General features: G+C 46.7%; 1 protein-coding gene across 1 annotated transcript in view; it reads left to right on the plus strand.

The window, feature by feature from the left end:
- The first annotated feature begins 249 nt into the window (after positions 1-249).
- The window catches only part of igsf11 (immunoglobulin superfamily member 11), a 92,368-nt gene continuing 73,368 nt past the window's right edge, over positions 250-19,249 (plus strand). Inside the window, exon 1 of the mRNA XM_084467515.1 lies at positions 250-783. Coding sequence (XP_084323641.1) covers positions 723-783 — 61 coding nt within the window. The 5' untranslated portion in view covers positions 250-722. The remainder of the gene's footprint in view (positions 784-19,249) is intronic.

A 19,249-nucleotide genomic window follows, 5' to 3' on the forward strand; every position in this document is an offset into this window, starting at 1 on the left:
GCATAATCGTACTTAATGGTTAATTCATGTACCTGTATTGTTAAGTGTTACCAATGGACTTCATCCTTTCCTCTTCCCATCCCTCCGCTGTGCATTGTGAGGTATCCTGTAATTCCATCCTCGCCAGATGGGGGCGCTGACGTGTCTCCTCTTCAGTGGCGTCAGCGGTATCCTGGCAACAGCCCGGACTCGCTCTTGTCTCAATCAAGCGTTCCAAATAGATCGCTGCTGCAGCGGGAGGAGCGCGAGCCAGCGACGGCAGACCATGGCGCACAGGGCGCGTAGGAGAGTGAGCAACCCGAAGAGAAAAGTGGACACTTTCCGATCTTGTCTAAGTTAATGTTATAATAACTACAACCAGTCAGCCAAGGATGATTTTGTGATTGAGTTGAGTGGTGGTGGAGGAAATGCCGAACGGTGTTAGGAAGCGTGTGTGGATGGAGCAGCAGCAGCGGCAGTGGAGGAACTAACGGAGAACTAGAGGAGAGGACCACAACACGAGCGCAGAACAAGTGAACCGCTCGCGTCTCGGCGAACTTTTGAAACATTTGACGCGCTTTATTCCCGCGCATAGCTCGTGCTTTGCGGTTGATATCTGCTTTCATGTATGCTGTAGCGCGGGAAAGCTTCTTTCAATCCGACGACACACTGTGAGAGAAAACATTTGAACTCAGCGAGGAGGTGATACTGAGTCCCAGAGACTCACTGACCCACTAGGAACCATGTTGAAGTTCCATAACTCGGACCTTTGGATAGCCTGGATTGTAATTTTTTGCATGGAGGGTAAGTTTTCTGTTTCTCTTCAACTTAAGTCGCAGCTTCTGTATAGACTACTTGTTCCACAGTGCCATGCTTACTGGAAGCATGTAGTATGTGTTTACTGAAGGCATGTAGTGTGTTGACTGGAGGAAGCATATAGTAAATTTACTGGAAGCATACAGCAGCCTGTGCATTTTAGCACAATTGTACAATTTTAAGTTAAAAACCCATTCCTTTCCTATACACCACTAATAACGACATGACCAATGCTCTTGTTATGTCAGCATTTTCAAAACAGATGTAGGCCTATTTACAAAAAAAATAATAATAATAATAATATATATATATATCGTGCCAACGACATCTCCAGATCCCATGACGCCGTGTGATCCCCTCCTCAACATGCGTGGTTCTGCTGACCTATCCCGGGCGTCTCCACACAAACCAAAGCACTGCTTGCAGCATGGTCCTCCTGCACTTCTCAAGAAGTAGACACACTATTAATTGCACGAGGGAAAACAAATTAATCTGGTAACTTTGCGAGCAGGCTACGCTGCCGTGGTCCCGTGGGCCCACCACGGTGGTGGGACGTCCGGGTGATTTGAAATAGAAACGGGAGCAGACGGTGCAGGGCTGCGCCGGTAATCCCCGCGATTAAGAGGAACACGGTGCATGTGACACAACACAGACCTCGTTATCAACAGTGAGGCAGCGATTAGGGAGCGAAACCTATGGGATGTACAAACAACATAGAACGATAAATGACTACCACCAGGTAGTCATTTTTAAGGGATGATCTTCGTCTTTTCCTGACGAATTTACCTTTTGTTCGCTAGGCCCTTGTTACAGTCTGTTTTTTAAACGTGTTTTCCGTCCATGGGAAAAAAAAATCAAGAAAGGGAAAATAATCAGGCCTCTATCTGAATAAACACTTAAAAGTCCCCAAACCCAATGAAGAGGGCCAATTACTTCAGCCTCCCCCCCATTCACGGGCAACTGTCTGTACCGAGGTGACATGTCAATTAAAGACACGTCAGCTGAAGAGTCCCACACTGGGGTGCGAGATTGAGTCTGCCTCTGATTGCAAGGTGCTTCACTGGAGCAGTTATTTATGGGCAGCTCGTGCATGGCCCCCCCCCCCCCCCGCTCACTCAGGGGGACTGCGCGCACACGCCGGTCATGACAATAGTATTGTTTATTTCCCGGAGTTTCTCATTGTTTGGGCAAAATCTTGTTTTTTTACTTAATTATTGCTATAAATCATTTGACGAATTAAACTGACGGCTCAATATATAACTGCTCCGCGTGGGAACACAAGCAAACTTCAGAAGAAAACGAGAGCAGATGTACTATCAAACCTGTTTACACACACACACACGCACGCACGCACGCACGCACAGTACGCACACACACAGGCAATTTCATCGGATACATCCACAGGGAGAAAGGCCAATATTCCAGTGAATAACTGCTGCACCAGCAGACGTTTGCATTGATTGGTCATTTGTGTGCCTGTTTGTTTTGCCTGGATGTATCAGTGTCCTCCTCCACCCCCTGCATGTGGAGCGTGTCACTATCCGCTCCCATTGATCAGGTTATGTAAGCACTGACTTGAGTTATCATGTCGTAATGAGCTGCTGGGCCAGGACCACAGACACCTTGCCTTAGGTATGACTGCATGTTCCCACTCTATGCCCTTAGAGAACTCTGTGGTATACTCCTGCTGGATCACAGTTACCGTCCCTTGTTCCTTGTTCTGGGTCACACACACACACACACACACACACACACACACACACACACACACACACACACACACACACACGCACACATACTCAAACGTGTGCATGCATGCACGCAAGCACACACACATACACACACACACACACACACACACACACACACACACACACCCTGATATGTGTGTTTGTCGGCAGTATGATACGCAGTTTTCAAAGACTTCAAAGGAAAAGGGCGTAGCATACGTGAGCGAGATGTGCTCTACAATGCTGGGGACACTTAGGCGTTGCGTGACTTTCACCGCAGGTGTCCTTGTCACACAGTCGACAGGAGTGCTGGACAGGCTGTCTCTCGTGATCGGCTGTCAAGCACACGCCATCCCCCAGCTGAACATTAAAATTGCATCACTCTTTCTTTTTTTCCCCTCCCCTTTGCGGTCGCCATCTTGCAGCTGGGGGAGCAGCAACACAGGCACGAGTGGCAGAGTTATTCAGAGACGCCCGCAGAGCGTGAAACCATAGATAACGGGCCTGATATAGACATTCTGACAATCGTTGGGATAAGCGATGGTTTGGCTTGGCGTTAATGGGCTGATTGGTTCAGCTTTTGTCTGGACTTTCCCCCCTTTTCCTCAAGCGAAACACACTCTCCATCTTGTTGTAGTGAACTCAACAGGAGGTGGTGGTGTCCTCATAGCTTTTCCAACCAGTTCTTGTTGATCTGTGTGTAGCAACACGCCGAGATATGCTTGGAGGCAACACTCACCCAGGACTGCTCTGATGTTTTTGTCCTTGAGGGACACAAGGCGTCCATATTTCCCCACTTCCCTGCATGCATTTAAAACTAATCATGGCACTCACATGACAAGGAATGTGTGTTTTATGTGCACAATGTCCCTGTCTGCCTTAGGCCCGCATTTAAGATCAGTTTCTCTCTTTCTCTCTCTCTTTCTTTGTCTGTCTGTCTGTCTGTCTGTCTGTCTGTCAGTGGTCGAAATAACAATATGAGATAAGCAAACTCGCTTTTAAATGAGCGCGGGTTGGTTTTCAGGTTCACCGTTTGGATGAACCACAGCATGTGGGCTATGCTCACCTCTGCGGTTGCCTTTCACAGTGGATGTTAGGGGAAGTATTTGCCCTAATGAGGTAGGATAACAGCCGTTCTTTATGTGCAATAAGAAACGGTCAAAACACAGTCGACATGCAGGATAGATTACTGCTATTATGTTTTTTAAGATTTATATTTTGCCTTTCTCAGCTTTATTATAGAGATGGACAGAGAGGAAAGTGTGGGAGACAGAGGGGAGGACATGCAGCAAATGACCCAGGCTGGATTCGAACCTGGGTCTCTGCGATCAGGACTCTATTACATGGTACGCGCCTTAGCCCAGTGCGCCACCGGGGTGCCCCTATTATGTTTTTTTTTTAATGTCTTACAGATGATCTCATTTATTGTATATAGCAATTAGTCTCCCATGACAATTGGTTGACAAATGTCTGGCAAACACCCCAAGGAACAGCAGTTTCCACCTTTCCATTGCAATTCAGCTTCACTTTTGTACATGTATGTATGCAATGTGAACGCTATGTCTCTGTCAGAGGGGACACGTGTGTGTGTGTGTGTGTGTGTGTGTGTGTGTGCATGTGTGGGGTGCGTGTGTGCACGTGTGCGTGTGGACAGGAGGCTTGTGAAGCATGTTGCACAATTCAACAAGTTTGACAATTCAGTTATTTTGTAACATTAAACTTTTGTGTAGGTGGTCAGAGTTAACTGGAGTCTCAGGGGAATAACAAGTGGCCATGCAGAGAGAAAGAGTGATGAGAGGAGGGCCTGATTTGTTGGAGAGGTGACCAAGAGCGTTCACAGCTCGCTGAGCCATTTAACTAGACTCGCTCTCTCCATAATCAAAGCTCATCTTTCAAAGCAAACCTCCCTTTTTTTCTGCAACTGAAAGCACCTCAAGCACTCCAACCTTTGATGAAAACATCCTATTGATGCAGAACAGATAGTTACCCAAAAAAGAAGTGAAAAAACCCTGTCCGCGTCAGTTTTATCTGGCAAATTGATGCGTAAGTAGTGCTTTTTTTTTCACCTCCTCTCTCAGCCGGCTGCTAAAAAGGAGCAGCTGGATATGAGTGTGTTGGACAGATGGAACTTTCCACCTCAATTACTTTTCACACTAAAAATAGACTCTCAAAAAATTATAAGAGCTCTGGGACCGCTTGGAAAAGTGCATGTGAGCGTGTGCATTAATGTGCGTGCGTGTGTACTGTGTGTGCACATGTATGTGTGCGTCTGTGTGCGTGTATGTGTGCATCTGTGTGTGTGTGTGTGTGTGTGTGTGTGTGTGTGTGTGTGAATGACAGAGGCTGAGAAACAACCTCAGATGATGGCAGAGAGACAAGCCGTTCCGGGAGATGTGTATGAATAAAAGATAGGCAGAAATTCGGAGTGGAGAGAGAGAGAGAGAGAGAGAGAGAGAGAGAGAGAGAGAGAGAGAGAGAGAGAGAGAGAGAGAGAGAGAGAGAGAGAGAGAGAGAGAGAGAGACAGAGAGACAGAGAGAGACAGACAGACAGACAGACAGTATCTTAAGGACATATTAAGCCCCTCCCATCCCTCTCCTCCTAACTAGAGTCCCCAGACTGTTCTGTTTGGTTCAACATCTGCGTTCCCGCCCCAGATTGGGCCTGCGGTCCTTGGGGGTGGGGGGGGGGTATTTTTTTGGACCAGGGAAGCGTGTGCCTTCAGGGTGGGTAACACCTTTAATCCAAAAAAAGTTACTGAAGTTGAGTTTGGAGTTGAATCGGGACCGGCCCAGAGATGTTGTAGGGACCCGACCGAATGTGCTTCTAACTGGGTCTTGGACGGGTGAGGGGTTTGAACCGACCTCGAAACGTGTCCGGGAGGAAGCTGTGGGCAGGGGGGGGTAAGGGTGAGGGGGTGGATGGGGCCAGGGGGCAGTGGTCGAAATAACAATATGAGATAAGCAAACTCGCTTTTAAATGAGCGCGGGTTGGTTTTCAGGTTCACCGTTTGGATGAACCACAGCATGTGGGCTTTGCTCACCTCTGTGGTCGCCTTTCACAGTGGATGTTAGGGGAAGTATTTGCCCTAATGAGGTAGGATAACAGCCGTTCTTTATGTGCAATAAGAAACGGTCAAAACACAGTCGACATGCAGGATAGATTACTGCAATTATGTTTTTTTTTTATGTCTTACAGATTATCTCATTTATTGTATATAGCAATTAGTCTCCCATGACAATTGGTTGACAAATGTCTGGCAAACACCCCAATGAACAGCAGTTTCTGCATTGACATACACCTTTCCATTGCAATTCAGCTTGACTTTTGTACATGTATGTATGCAATGTGAACGCTATGTCTCTGTATATATATCTCAGAGCTTCTGCTTCATAAAAAATCACTCAACAACTGACCAACCCCCTAAGACGACATACGAATGTACTGATATTCAACAAATAATTAAAAAACAATTTCCATTGATTGCATCCGTTAACGAGCCAGGCTAATTAGGTTTTGCATTATAGAACGTCTCCTAAACAAAGTCCCTCGAGTGTGTGTGATAAATTGTAACAATCCATCAATGTTAGACATGAGGCTGTTTGGGGAGATGTCTACGTCCTTACAAGGAATAGGGACTGTGTTTATCCAGGAAAGACCGGAGAAGCTCAAATCAATATTTAAAGAAATGTGTTTGCTTATGAGTTAGCCCTTGCCACTTATGTGTGTGTGTGTGTGTGTGTGTGTGTGTATTTGCTGTGTGTTTGAGTGTGTGTGTGTGTATGTTCTGTGTGTGTGTCTGTGCGTGTGTGTATCCCCATGGCCAAACAATATTGCATCTCTCCAAGGAAGAGAGCCTTTGAATGACCTCATCACCACGCTCCACCACTCACAATACAACAGTGGGCCCCCTCCCAAGGTTCTCTCAGACTGCAGCTCAGATGGTCGTCTGGGTTCAGAAGCATCTCACAGCAGTCTGGCCGGCTGGCTCACCATCAGAGTCATGGTTCAGGATAACGACAACGCAGTTCATACGGGTTCAAGCTGTGTTGTTGTGGTTCTTTATTCCTTATGCGGTGCATTTGTGAGTAGCATTCAGCGTGTGTGCAGTTGTTTCCCCCCTCTTTAGTAGAGTAGCTTTCAGGACGCGTGAGCATCATCCACAGGGCTTGGTTCTAAAAACCTTAATTGGATTATGTTCTAACGTTTTCCCAAGAGTTATGAGTAACCAACTTAAAAACGCAAAAGTGCGATCCATTAAACAATATCTCATTGTGGCCAAACACTAGAAGCAGATGACCTTTACGTCAACCAGTTTTAGAAGTGTGAGTACCCATGGAATGAAACGTGGTCGCTGGTGAAAAGAAAAAATAATTATTGAATGCCTGCGGTGGATTGGGAGTCAGATATGCCCAACAAATGAGTTTGCAAACACACTCCATGTGTAGCCATCGAATATATATATATCGCTGCCTGTAAACCTACTGCCTGATCTTCAGTGACCCTGTGTTGTTAATTCAAAATTGATTTGTCAGTTGATCTGTACCAAGGCAAAATGACCTCACAGCCATTGATAATCCAAACTGTCCACGCCCACAGCGTCCCACCGGTGGACAGCTTCAATATCCCGGACCTCCATCGCCGGAACTAAACATCTGTATGCACACAGGCACCATGAGCGGCCCGGGGATATGGTTCTGATCAAATGAGAGAATATTGCGCCGGCTTGCGCGACGGAAATTACCAGACTGTTGAAATCCCTATGACTTTGCAATTTACCATAAAATAGCTCTAAAAGTGCACTGTAGATAATTTCATAGACGAGAAGAATGTGATTTACAAAATTGCGGGCTGTCGCCGGCACTGCATTGTCTCAGCTTTCTGTAATGGCTTCTTCGAGCAGCATGGCTCAAAAGCACCTCCTATGGCAATTATCTCTCTCTCTCTCTCTCTCTCTCTCTCTCTCTCTCTCTCTCTCTCTCTCTCCAAGCTTGTAAAGATTATCACACACTCACAGAGTGTGTGATAATCAACGAACGTGCATTGAACTGTTAGACCCGTGCCGAAAAATGTTGGTACGAATACGCGTATCATTACACCCCTATGGGTTACCGGCGCTCAAACCACCCTATGGACTGGAGTTTGGACAGTGTGAGGCTTTGGGTTGTCTGCTGTTGAGGACTGGAGAGACACAATAGCAGTGGCATGAGAGAGAGAGAAAATTTGACAGCATGTCTGTCATTAAAATGCCCCAGGCCTTTTCATGCACACATGTTCTTCATAAACAGAACAGGTTGTCACACTGCTTTCCTCCACGGACATCTGGGCCCGTCTGTTCAGCATCGCAGTCTGTTATTATTCCTTCAACGTTAGAAAAGGTAGTCATTGAAAAATGTAAAATCCACTTATGTGAGGCCGATGAATGGATGGGGGATGGAGGATGGATGAATGGATGAATGGATGGATGAAGGAAGGATGGATGGGGGGGGTAGAGAATGGATGAATGGATGGACCATGGGTAGAGGATGGATGGATGAATGGATGGATAGATGGATGAATGGACCATGGGTAGAGGATGGATGGATGAATGGATGGATAGATGGATGAATGGACCATGGGTAGAGGATGGATGGATGGATGAATGGATGGACCATGGGTAGATGATGAATGGATGAATACTGGATAGAGGATGGATGGTTAGAAGCCTTGGCTACCTGTTAAGTGCATGGCCTGTTCTTATTAGCCTTTTCATTAGCCCTGCGTGGCTCAATTCCATAGCGCACAATGCCTGGCCAGGACTTCATGTATAAACAAGCCCATTTGTGTCTTGCTTGTGCTTTTTTTCTACCGACTCCCTCTGCGCTAAACATCACCATTTTTGGATTGGTCCGCGTGGCTCTCTTCCATTCTTATCTGCTTATCTGTGTTCAGTTTATGTCCTCCATGTCTGCTCCCCCACTGTGCTATTCTGTCAATCCCTCCCCCCTCTTAAACACACACACACACACACACACACACACACACACACACACACACACAAACCTAAATACATACAAAGCCCAGGTACCTTTATATATGAGGCTATGGCTGCAGAATGCTGTAGGCGTGTTTTCTACTTGATTCCTTTGTGTAGGGGAATGAGAGTGCATGTCAGGTCTGATGCAAGTGAACAAGAAGAAAGAAAGGCAGAGAGATACAGAAAGAGAGAGAGACAGAGAGAAGAAAGTGAGAGAAGAAAGAGAGACAGTTAGAGGGAAGAGAGAGAGAGATAGAGAGGGAGAGGGAGACAGAGAGGGAGAGAGAGAGAAAGAAAGAAAGATAGAGAGAGAGAGCTCATCTGCATTGTTACAGCAGACCTCACCTGTGTGGTTTAGTCACTGGGGTATCTTGTAGAACACGAGGCGGGCGGGGCGGTAAGAGGGAGGCACAGGTGGGCTTCTGCAAAGTCAGGGAACACACACACACACATACATACACACACACGCTCATCATTCATGCTCACAAGCAGAAGCAGGCTTCCTGTTCATGCCTTTGTCCGCTGGTAAAGATCACATTTGCAGGCAAATGCTCATAAATACTTACACGTAGCCTAGCGCTGAACACCTGCGCTGAACACCTGCGATTGTGGATAACACACCACAGTGAACAGTGAATAGTTTGCTGCTTCAGTCTTACATTTATTTTTTTCATTGTTTTAATGTAGTTTGTACTTTAAATGTGGCAAGAGTAATTACGGTAGATTTGTTTTACCCCAAAAACCTGATACAAAAACAAAAAAACTAAAACAAAAAAAAAACATGTATTTTTTATATAAGTGCTAACAATGGACAACAAAACAATAGTTATTGTGTTCCCAATGGGAGCGGCACAACTCAAAGTCCCTACACCTCACACACACACACGCACACTTCATGACCGACCTGTATTCCTGATGTCGGATTTCACAAACACACAATGATATGGAAACAGTGCTAACAAGTTCCCTTCACCAACCTCTTCACCATCACACACACACACACACACACACACACACACACACACACACACACGTGCGTGCGTGTGTGTGTGTGTGTGTGTAGGTGTATGTCCCCTTAGCCTATGGCATCATATAGAAAGCCTTTTAAATTTGATTCTGGTTATTATAGGGGCTTTGAAGCTGCCACAATAATGGAGTGTCCACTGGCTCACTTTATCCTATTATAAAACATGTACACAGCATACACAACAAACTTAACCAGAGACTGTTCCAGGCTGGGCTTTTCTAGACCAATAAAGCACAAATGGTTGTTACAATTACAAATTATTTGTTCCTGTTATTATTCTATATTAATAAAAAAGGAAGGGAAACCAACAGCAATAATTGTTAGATGTAATTTAGATGTATTGTCGCTCAGATTCAGTTAACTCAGTCTTTCTCCTGCGGTTAAGCTTAGTTTGCCTCATTTATTTCTGGCCAAATGTTTGTTTCTGACCAAGGATCTGTACACAAATGTGAATATACATTTCCGATTGGAATACATGACATAAAATACACCAAAAAGATGATGTTAAACTGCCCCATTCGAAGATAAGCATGACGTGTTACGTCATCATCAGATGTTTGAATTGCATTTAGATGAGGAATTAAATTATTATCTTAGAGATGATGATCAGGAAGTGACAACGTATGGATCTATTACAGTAAGGCGATGGTTATACCTCTTGCATTCAGCGCAACAACCACTGTATGTGGGTGTCCATTGGTGGGTATAGGACAATGTGACAACCATTAAGTCATGGCCCAAATCATGAGCCGAGATGGGCTTTGCAAACAGATTTTGTCTCTGGGTTTTCACAGTCACCACTGCGCTCTACTGGATTATAGATTATAGATAGCTTTGGCTTTATTTGATCGGTTCGGTGTCAGAAATGAATAAAATCTCTTGCAGGGTCACACGTGTTGTTACTCACAAATGCGCAAGCATACGCACTTATGCACACACACACACACACACTCACACACTGAAGACCTGACGCACTCTGATTTTAATGGACACTCAAACCTTTATCCGACATACAGGCCTATGATGTTGTAGAGTCGTCATGCCTCCTCCCCATTTCATTTTATTGATGTTTTTATCCTCAGCATAATTATTTGCCATTGTCCTATTGTTTCTGGCCCCTTTTCACCTAATGTACCTGTTCTCATATTGTATTGAGGTATGCTCCGAAAGGGGGTCTCTGTAGAGATGCTGAGAGATAGAGACTGCCCTCTGTATGGCTGTGTCTACAAATAGAGTAATTGGTTCATTGTCTACCCTAACTGCACACACAAGCACGCCACACACACACACACACACACACACACACACACACACACACACACACGTGCGTGCACTAGCCACGCATTAGCCACACAGCAATTTCAAACAACCCAATTAAGTACCATCTTACCAATTTGGGTAATTATCCACAGACAATCATGGCCATTCCACTCTGTGCTCCATCACGCTTATCACACCACAGCAATATTGTGCAGTCGGAGTGCACTTACAGTACATCACATGGTGGCGGTAAAAAACACACACACAGCCGCACAGTCACAGTGAGCCGGATGCGTAGGGGAGAGGAGGAAGGTGCAACCTCTCCGAACCCTTGTGTTGATCTTTCCCTCCATAAACATATCTCCTAATCAATGGCTGGAGCATCAGCCCATCCATCTTGTGGACGGCCTGTAGCGCGCCTGACATTTCTGCTTTATTACAGTTGGGTTTTTAACGATGACGCAACGTGACCGATGGCTCCACATAGTCCCCGAGCCACTAGTGCTGCATGTTATTTAACTCAGGGCATTGTCTGACCGGGGGGATCCGGCGCTCGGTACTAATAGGAGATACATAATGTATATGTTTTCTACACAGATACCAGTACACACACACACACACAGTCCCCCATCGGAATCTGAGCCCTCGCGACCCTTATACGTCTGTGCTGTGCCGTGTGAGGTTCCTGTTGTTGTGCGGCGCTTCATGATAAGCGAGAAAGAGCATAGTGTGTCCCTGTTTAGAGAGAGAGAGAGAGAGAGAGAGAGAGAGAGAGAGAGAGAGAGAGAGAGAGAGAGAGAGAGAGAGAGAGAGAGAGAGAGAGAGAGAGAGAGAGAGAGAGAGAGAGAGAGAGAGAGAGGATGGCCAGGGACTCATGGTGATAGTATTATCTCCTGTACATAAATGACTGAAGACAATAAATGAAACAAAGCTCTTTGTGAAAACAATGGGGGCTAGGCTGGAATAAGGAGGCCCGTGGAGACCGTTGCGATGGCGATACGTGAGGAGCCACGCGACGTCGCTCGCCATTGTTTGTTACACAACAGTGCGTGAATAAAAGAGCTGCGAGGCAGGTCGCCGAACACAGCCACGCCGACGGCGGGCAGCCCGCCAGTACCCACTCACTCGCGTCCCACTCCGTGCGCTCTGCGGAAAGAGCAAAGAAAATCAATGGCAGCAAACAATTGATTTGTGAAATTAATTCTCGCTTTCAGTCTGGGTTGAACAGACCCAGCCGGATGTGATGAAGCGTTTCGGTTTGTATGAGGCATTGTTCTTCAGGGCCGTGGCGTGCAAGACGTCACGGCTGGAGGGGCAATCGAAAAAGGGGTTGGAGGGTTCATAATGCGGCTGAACACTGGATGCTATGAACAGGAAGGATATAGAGAGAGCAGGAAGTAACATCTGGCCAGGGGAGGTGTGGAGAGAGAAGATGCAGAGAGAGAAGCAGCTGCATCGGGTTCAGCAAACGGGGGGGGGTGGTATCCGCCAGACTGTCTGCTGATTCTTCCCTTTCACAATCAAGCTTACTCAACGTGCAATAAAAAGACACAGGTCCGCCATGTGGACACACAACGCTGGATTGCTGTCAGGGAGAAAAACCACAGCACAGGCATAGATGGAGTGGAGTGGATGAAGGAAAGCTTGGAAGAGCATTATGCATGCAAGTGTCATGTGTGCGGCAGGGAGGTACATCACAAGACAGTATGATGGTGTCTATGGTGTCTATGGTGTCGTGGACGGGACGAGTTAGTACAAACTCTTCCCTAGGGTTAAAGGTGGTGCTAGGTATAGATAAAGCTGTGGTGGTGGTGGTGGTGGTGGAGGTCAACGCTTGACAGGGGCTTGGCTGTTCATCGGTCGAGGTTGAAGAGAGCAAAGACAATCCAGTGCATGAGGTGCCAGACAGTCAGCGGGGCCATACCCTAAAAGGGTCTTGGTCGGGTCCTCCAGGGAGATGTCTAGCCCTGCCCTTGTGCTGCCCTGCAACACTCTGATCCCGTGGGACGCTGTGGATGAAACAATTGTCGGCTAAGTAACCTAGTTGTGTGTGAGGTCAGTTGAGAGATGCGCCCGCCGAGGAGCGAATCACATGAGAGGAGCGATGGCAGATTGAAGTGCCAGTGACACGTTGGTCGATGCGCGTTGAGTTCATCAGGGGACGACGACGTGATTATATCTTCCACGCTGCTTTTTGCGTCTGCTGATGCAATCTCAGCTTTTCTATTGCTGCCTTTCTCTCCGCTCGCCCTCTCTCCTCCTCCCCCCCCCCTTACTCGTCCCTTTCCTCTCTTCCATGAGATGTGATCCATCATCTCACTCAACTCAGAAAGCCCTCCAGAGGGCCACGCCCTTCATTCATCATCTTCCTTTAAAGTTTTCACAAGGCGGTAGCGCTCCATATCCATTCCCTTTTGATTCTCTTTTCTCTTTTTTTTTCTTCGTCTCCTCCTTCCTATTTTTTATGCTTCCCGGCAGTGAGAGAAAAGTCCAAAAAAGAACGCATGTCTTTCATTTTTACAGTTAATTTGCACCGCGGCCGCCCCCCCGACCACTACCACCACCTCCACCCGACGCCTGGCGTCAAATCAAGGTGGAAATGATTATTAATAGCCCACCGCAACGCTGACGTCAGTGGGGTGGCACATGCCCCTCTTAACGCTCTTAACTAGGGTGTTCTTCCGCATCTTCTCACATGCGCTGTGACGCGTCGCCGAGACGGAGCCGCTCAACCCGTTTTCTGGGCCCCTGCAATGATGAGGAAAAAAGGGCAGAGGCATTCAGTTATTTCGGGGGTTGAATGTGAATCTTTTTGGGGGATATTCTTACACTCTGTGAGCTCGACGCCGTAGCGCCCTTGACTCCCCTCGCTTCACAGCGATTTTATGTGTTGTGTGCTTTTGCTCATTCCTCTGTTCGTCTGCTCGCTTTACAAACCCACGGGTCGTTCATTTGACTGCCCAGCCCCCTTTTCGCTCTGTGATAGCTTTCTGGGGTCCTAAATGCTAAATGCCAGTCAGTCACTGCCAGGCGCCTGCTTAGCACCCGTCTCCTTGGTGATGAGGCGGCCAGTGGTCAGGCTGCTCAGTGCCAGACACTGAGGGGTTTCTGATTGTTTGTGTGTGTGTGTGTGTGTGTGTGTGTGTGTGTGTGTGTGTCTCTCTGTATTTATGTTAAAATGGCTGAGTATTTGCATTTGCACATTTGCATGCATGTTACAGTGTTGTGAATGCGTGTGCCTGTGTGTGTGTGTGTGTGTGTGTGTGTGTGTGTGTGTGTGTGTGTGTGTGTGTGTGTGTGTGTGTGTGTGTGTGTGTGTGAGTCTGATGTAAGTAAGGGTGCGGAGAGAGAAAGAGATAAAGAAAGTAGAGGGAGAGAGAGAGAGGGAAGGATGGACAGAGAGAAAGAGAGAATGAGAGAGAGAGAAGGAGAAAGAGGAGAGAAGAGAAGGAGAGAAAGATAGAGACAGACAGACAGAGAGAGGAGAGACAGAGAGCGATGGGGCGGCCTTACGTGCTGCTGTGGCTCATTATCATGTGAATGCATCATGTATCCTGCCACTGTGAATCTGCCAATACAAGGAGGCCCCCTGTTCTCGGTGCCAGCACCCCCACTCCTCTTCCTCCTCCAACCTCCCCCACACTCCCTCATCCCCCTTCCCCCCCCACACCCTCCCAGAGCCCAGTGGAGGGCCAGGCTGCCGTACGCTACCACTTGGCCTGGTGCTACCATGTGGCGTGGTGCGGTACCGTGCCATCTGTACCACATATTATCATCAGTACCGGGTTTGTTAGAAACCTATTGGTGATGAAGACACTGCACTGCATTCATGGGCGCTGCTGCTAGATTGGACACGTTCCATTGTGCTGATACTGCGTGTCGACACTTTGTGCATCGAGCGTTGTGTATCTGGGTTGAAGGTAGGCCTGGGCGATATGGCTGAAAGACATATCACGATATGACCTGGTCATATTGATCGATATCGATAACTATTGATCATTTTAATGACCTAAAAAGACTAGGAATTACCATGCTGGATTTAAACACTTCTGTTTAACACTTAATATGACCTTCCACTGTTCTTCATTGATCAATACTCCAATGTCGATACAACAATGAAAAACACTCAAATTCCACACATTTTTTTTTTTTCTCCACGTTCCGACAAACTAAGAAGCAACCGGGTCACTAAGTCGTTAAGCACAACGCGACGCGCGGCCGGTCGCCGTGGTCACAGCGGCCGGGTGTCCCATCGGTCCATCGAGATCAACAAGTCCCCTCTGTTTATTAAGAGGGTCCGACCCCCCCCCCAGGAGCCAGGGGCCCGGGCGAACCCTCCACTGCTCCGCTATCGATCGGGCTGACAGCAGATTCATTCCCCGTGACACCGGGCAGGAGTTATAGGTCAGGCCCTCGGTACAAACTCCCACAGCGCACTGGGACCAATTTAAAGGCCCACATAGCCCGAGGTGGACAAAGTGAATCCTTTTGCCCGTGCTCATTAAATGTGCTTCAAGACGCTGTTGTTTGTTTTAATGTGTGCGCTTAGTGTGCGTGTGCGGATGTGCGACGTATGAGTAGAAATAAGTAATATTGCAGAAGGCTTGTTTATGTTTTAAACGGCCATAAAATAATTCAGACATTTACTTTTGGGAAAGATTGTAGGAAGTCCAGATGCTCTTATTTTGAAGGGCTGCAGGAAACCATGAAGGGGGGTTCAACACATGTGAATCTGTTTGTTTGTTTGACAAAGGAACACATGAGACCTACTGTTTTACCACTTTACACTACTTGAATACTTGCACTTTAAGTGAACCACACCTTGCACCTTTCTTTATTACTTAGAAAGGTAAAAGTTGATTATTTATACAAGTTTCAACTTGTTAAAGGATTTTAAAGAACACTTTTGGATTGAACTCCTTTGTTGGACTGGACATCTATCACCTGCCTTATCAACCACCACCCTAACCTGCTTGTGTGTCTGCCTGCTATCACACCTGGATCAGAAGGTACTACACTTTATGAGTGAACAACGTCTCTCGAATTGAAGAACTTTGATAATTGACCCACCACATATATGCCAGGCCTGGCCCTATATGTTTATCCTGCACTCCCTATCATCATGTAATTGAACAGAAGTGACCACTTTCTAATGTGGAATCGGTGGTTTAAATGGGCCCAATCACCGCACTGACGCACGAGTCCTTATTTAAAACGCTGTGGTTACGGGGAAATTAAACGGTATTGACGCGCTGGGAAACAAACATTTAAATCCACTTCTTGTGTCGCCTGGTTGGTTTTAACCAAGGTGTTGTCAGTTGATTACCTCCACGGTTTGAGCGCAGCACTCCAAACACGGCCCTGCTCTCTCTGGGTGTTTTGGGCGGAACCGATGAAGCCACACATGAAGAGGATTTTAATGTTCCTCTCGCAGCGTATCAATCAAGTATCGGTACCGTTTTTCAGGAGGACACGTGCGTCAGTACGTGCGTCAGTGCTTTGAAATAGCGGGTTTGTGTTATTTTTTCACCCAGCCAACAACAGTGGTAATAGTCTGTGACTCCATAGCGACTTGTGGTCACAATCATCGTCATCATTGGGTGATCACAATCATCATTGGGCGCCCAGGAGGCCATATGGGGCCGTGCTAGGCTCATGTCACATATCATATCACGTCATTACGTGTCATGAATCATATCGTCATGTCAAGGCGTTTGTTTCTGGGTCTGCCTGTGTCCTGTCCTAAAGGCTCCACATGTTGAAATGGTGCTACTAGTATGGTGTTGTATGGAGAGGTCTCTCTACCTCCGATTACCAGGGTGGGAGAGAACGCTGGCATCTTGGGAGTTGTAGTTCTTAATGTGTGGTCGATGCCAGACTGAAGGATGTAGCCCTATCTATCTCACTGTGCTCATTGACACATATTCATATTCAATCATGACCTGAGATTAAATCACAGCCATTAGCGGCGTCTGCCTTGCTTGTTTATTTGTGTTTCTGAGGGTGACCATGCTGAGTTTTTACACCTCCACTTGACTTGGTGTTTGTGTTTGTGTATGCGCGTGTGCACGACCATGCTGTTTTTTTGTGAACCTTCACTTGGCCGTTGAAGAGTAGTAACATCCTTGGGACAACACCAAGTGTGTGTGTGTGTGTGTGTGTGTTTTTTATTACCATTGCCTCACGTGTGTGTGTGTGTGTGTGTGTGGCATTATCACAGCATGTACGTGTTGTGTGCGAGGGCTCTCATGTGTGTGTTTAGGTTGTCTTGCAGGGCGTGTTTGTAAAGACCCTGGGTTCACGCAGAGTGTGGTCTAATTGCCCCCCCGGGTGCTGCTCCCACCTCTGTGATAATGAACCACTCCTGATGTGAACATCTGTACAATTATGGGTACATTTTGTGTTACCCTTAGGTCCCTGCCCTGATGAACCTTCTGGTAGACTTTAACCCATTCATGCTCTGCATTCTAATTACAAGTCTTAAAGAAGTCGGTTGAATTGTGGGGTAGTACCAAGATTATTCGCAATATCTTTTCATGAACAGAGAGAAAAAGCCTTTAATTTTCTCGTCATTTTCTGACTGTTCTACTGACTTCTACTCTAGAATTGTTATCACAGCTGCATTGTCTGACAGTTAGAAAGGATTAGAGTTTTTATTCTGTCGTCTAATTATTATATATTTCTTCCCGTAAATGGATATCAAATATTTTTGAATCGCATGATCTACATGCTTTTTATTATGGTGCAGATTAATTATAGATGAGCAATAATAAAAAGGTTTGATCATCAATGATTAATAGTCTTTGTGCTGTAATCTAGGTTAGGGCCCAGGAGACTAGAGAGCTGGAGCATTAAACAAACAAATCATTCTCCGTAAAGAATAACATCTCTGCTTAACACCAACAGGCCCATTTTAAGACTCAGAGAAGCAGCAAGATCCATCAGGTGTGAGCAACGTGAGGCATGAAATTACGTGTGAACAAATCTATTTTAATAGTCGTTCAACAGCGGTGTTAAGAAACACTGCCGGAATCTGAGCTGAACAACTTGGCTCCAAACGGGCATTCCAGACTGAAGCTAAACGGTGGATTTCCTTGGTGAAGATCACCGTTTCCCAGCTGAATATTTCATTCGGAAACCTTTTGCCTCTTGTTGTTCTTTTGTTTGTTTCATTTCCACTGGGGTACGGCCGGCTCTGTGAGCAGGAGACAGAGTAGGGACCACCCAGGGGTGACAGCGTGGAGGAGGCCGCATGCAAAGCTAGCAGGGATTCCATATGGTTCCAAAGACTCTTCCATCACATTGACGTGTAAACACAAACACACACACACACAAGCACAACCAAACACAAACAAAAACACTCAAACACACAGGCCACATCGCCTCTGATAACATTCACCTGCCGTGTCTATTTTCAAACTGCTGTCTTTCTTCTTTTTTTTTTTTTTACTCACAATTCTGGCAAGTCTTGGACTCTAAACCAATGGCTGCCTGCAGGGATTTGCTTTATTGCAGTCAGTGTGCAATAAGAACACCGACCAAGAGCTCGTTGAATCCACATCATTATCCATTATGCTACAGTAATCAGCCATGTAGAGATGCAGAGGCAAGAGGCAGATAACGGGTCCAACGCATGCACGCACACACGAACATGCACACGCACACACACACACACAGATCCCCAGCCCCCCACACACACACACACACATATCCCACACACACAGATAGCAAGTGGGAAAGCCAGATACATAGATGGTCGTGTGGAGAAATGGAGAGAGAAATGGAGATAGTGAGGGATGGTGGGGATAGACTGACATAATGGGGAAATGAGCAGCTGAAAGGGGTGCGATAAAGAGAGCCCCTTAAAGGCACGGCGCTCCATTGATGCGGTTTGACACTTCAAACTTTTAATACTGTTGTTAGTGGCAGGCTTTTGTTCGACTCCTCTGAAATACAAAACCCTCGCTATCTGTCCATGTCGCAGCTATCACCCTCAATCACAAGTCAGTCATGTGCCTTCTTGTTGTGTGTGTGTGTGTGTGTGTGTGTGTGTGTGTGTAGGCATGTGATTCCTTGTCATTCAGTAAATTGACGTGAGGAGGCTTTGCTGTCCCTCTGGCGTGGGGGTGGTGGGGGGGGGCGGGGCCAAAGCGACATCCCGTGATATCTGGAGACCAAAAGCCATCACTCGTCAAACAGCATCCTTTTTTTCTAACGCCTCGTTTTGTCACGCCGCCAGTCCCCGGATGAGGTTCTCACTCTGCGACCGCCGTGCCCCCAGTGGAGAGGGACAGAGCAGCGTCCGTTAGGAGACTGAGTACGGCCCCTGGTAAACAACACTGAGAGTTGTTTGAACGTGGGGACGAAACGCCCGTAGAGGAACGCACGCACACTGATGAGAGAGAGAGGGAGATAGAGACAGA

The sequence above is a fragment of the Micromesistius poutassou genome (genome assembly GCF_964030765.1).
Source record: "Micromesistius poutassou genome assembly, chromosome: 4".
Classification (NCBI taxonomy): Eukaryota; Metazoa; Chordata; class Actinopteri; order Gadiformes; family Gadidae; genus Micromesistius; species Micromesistius poutassou.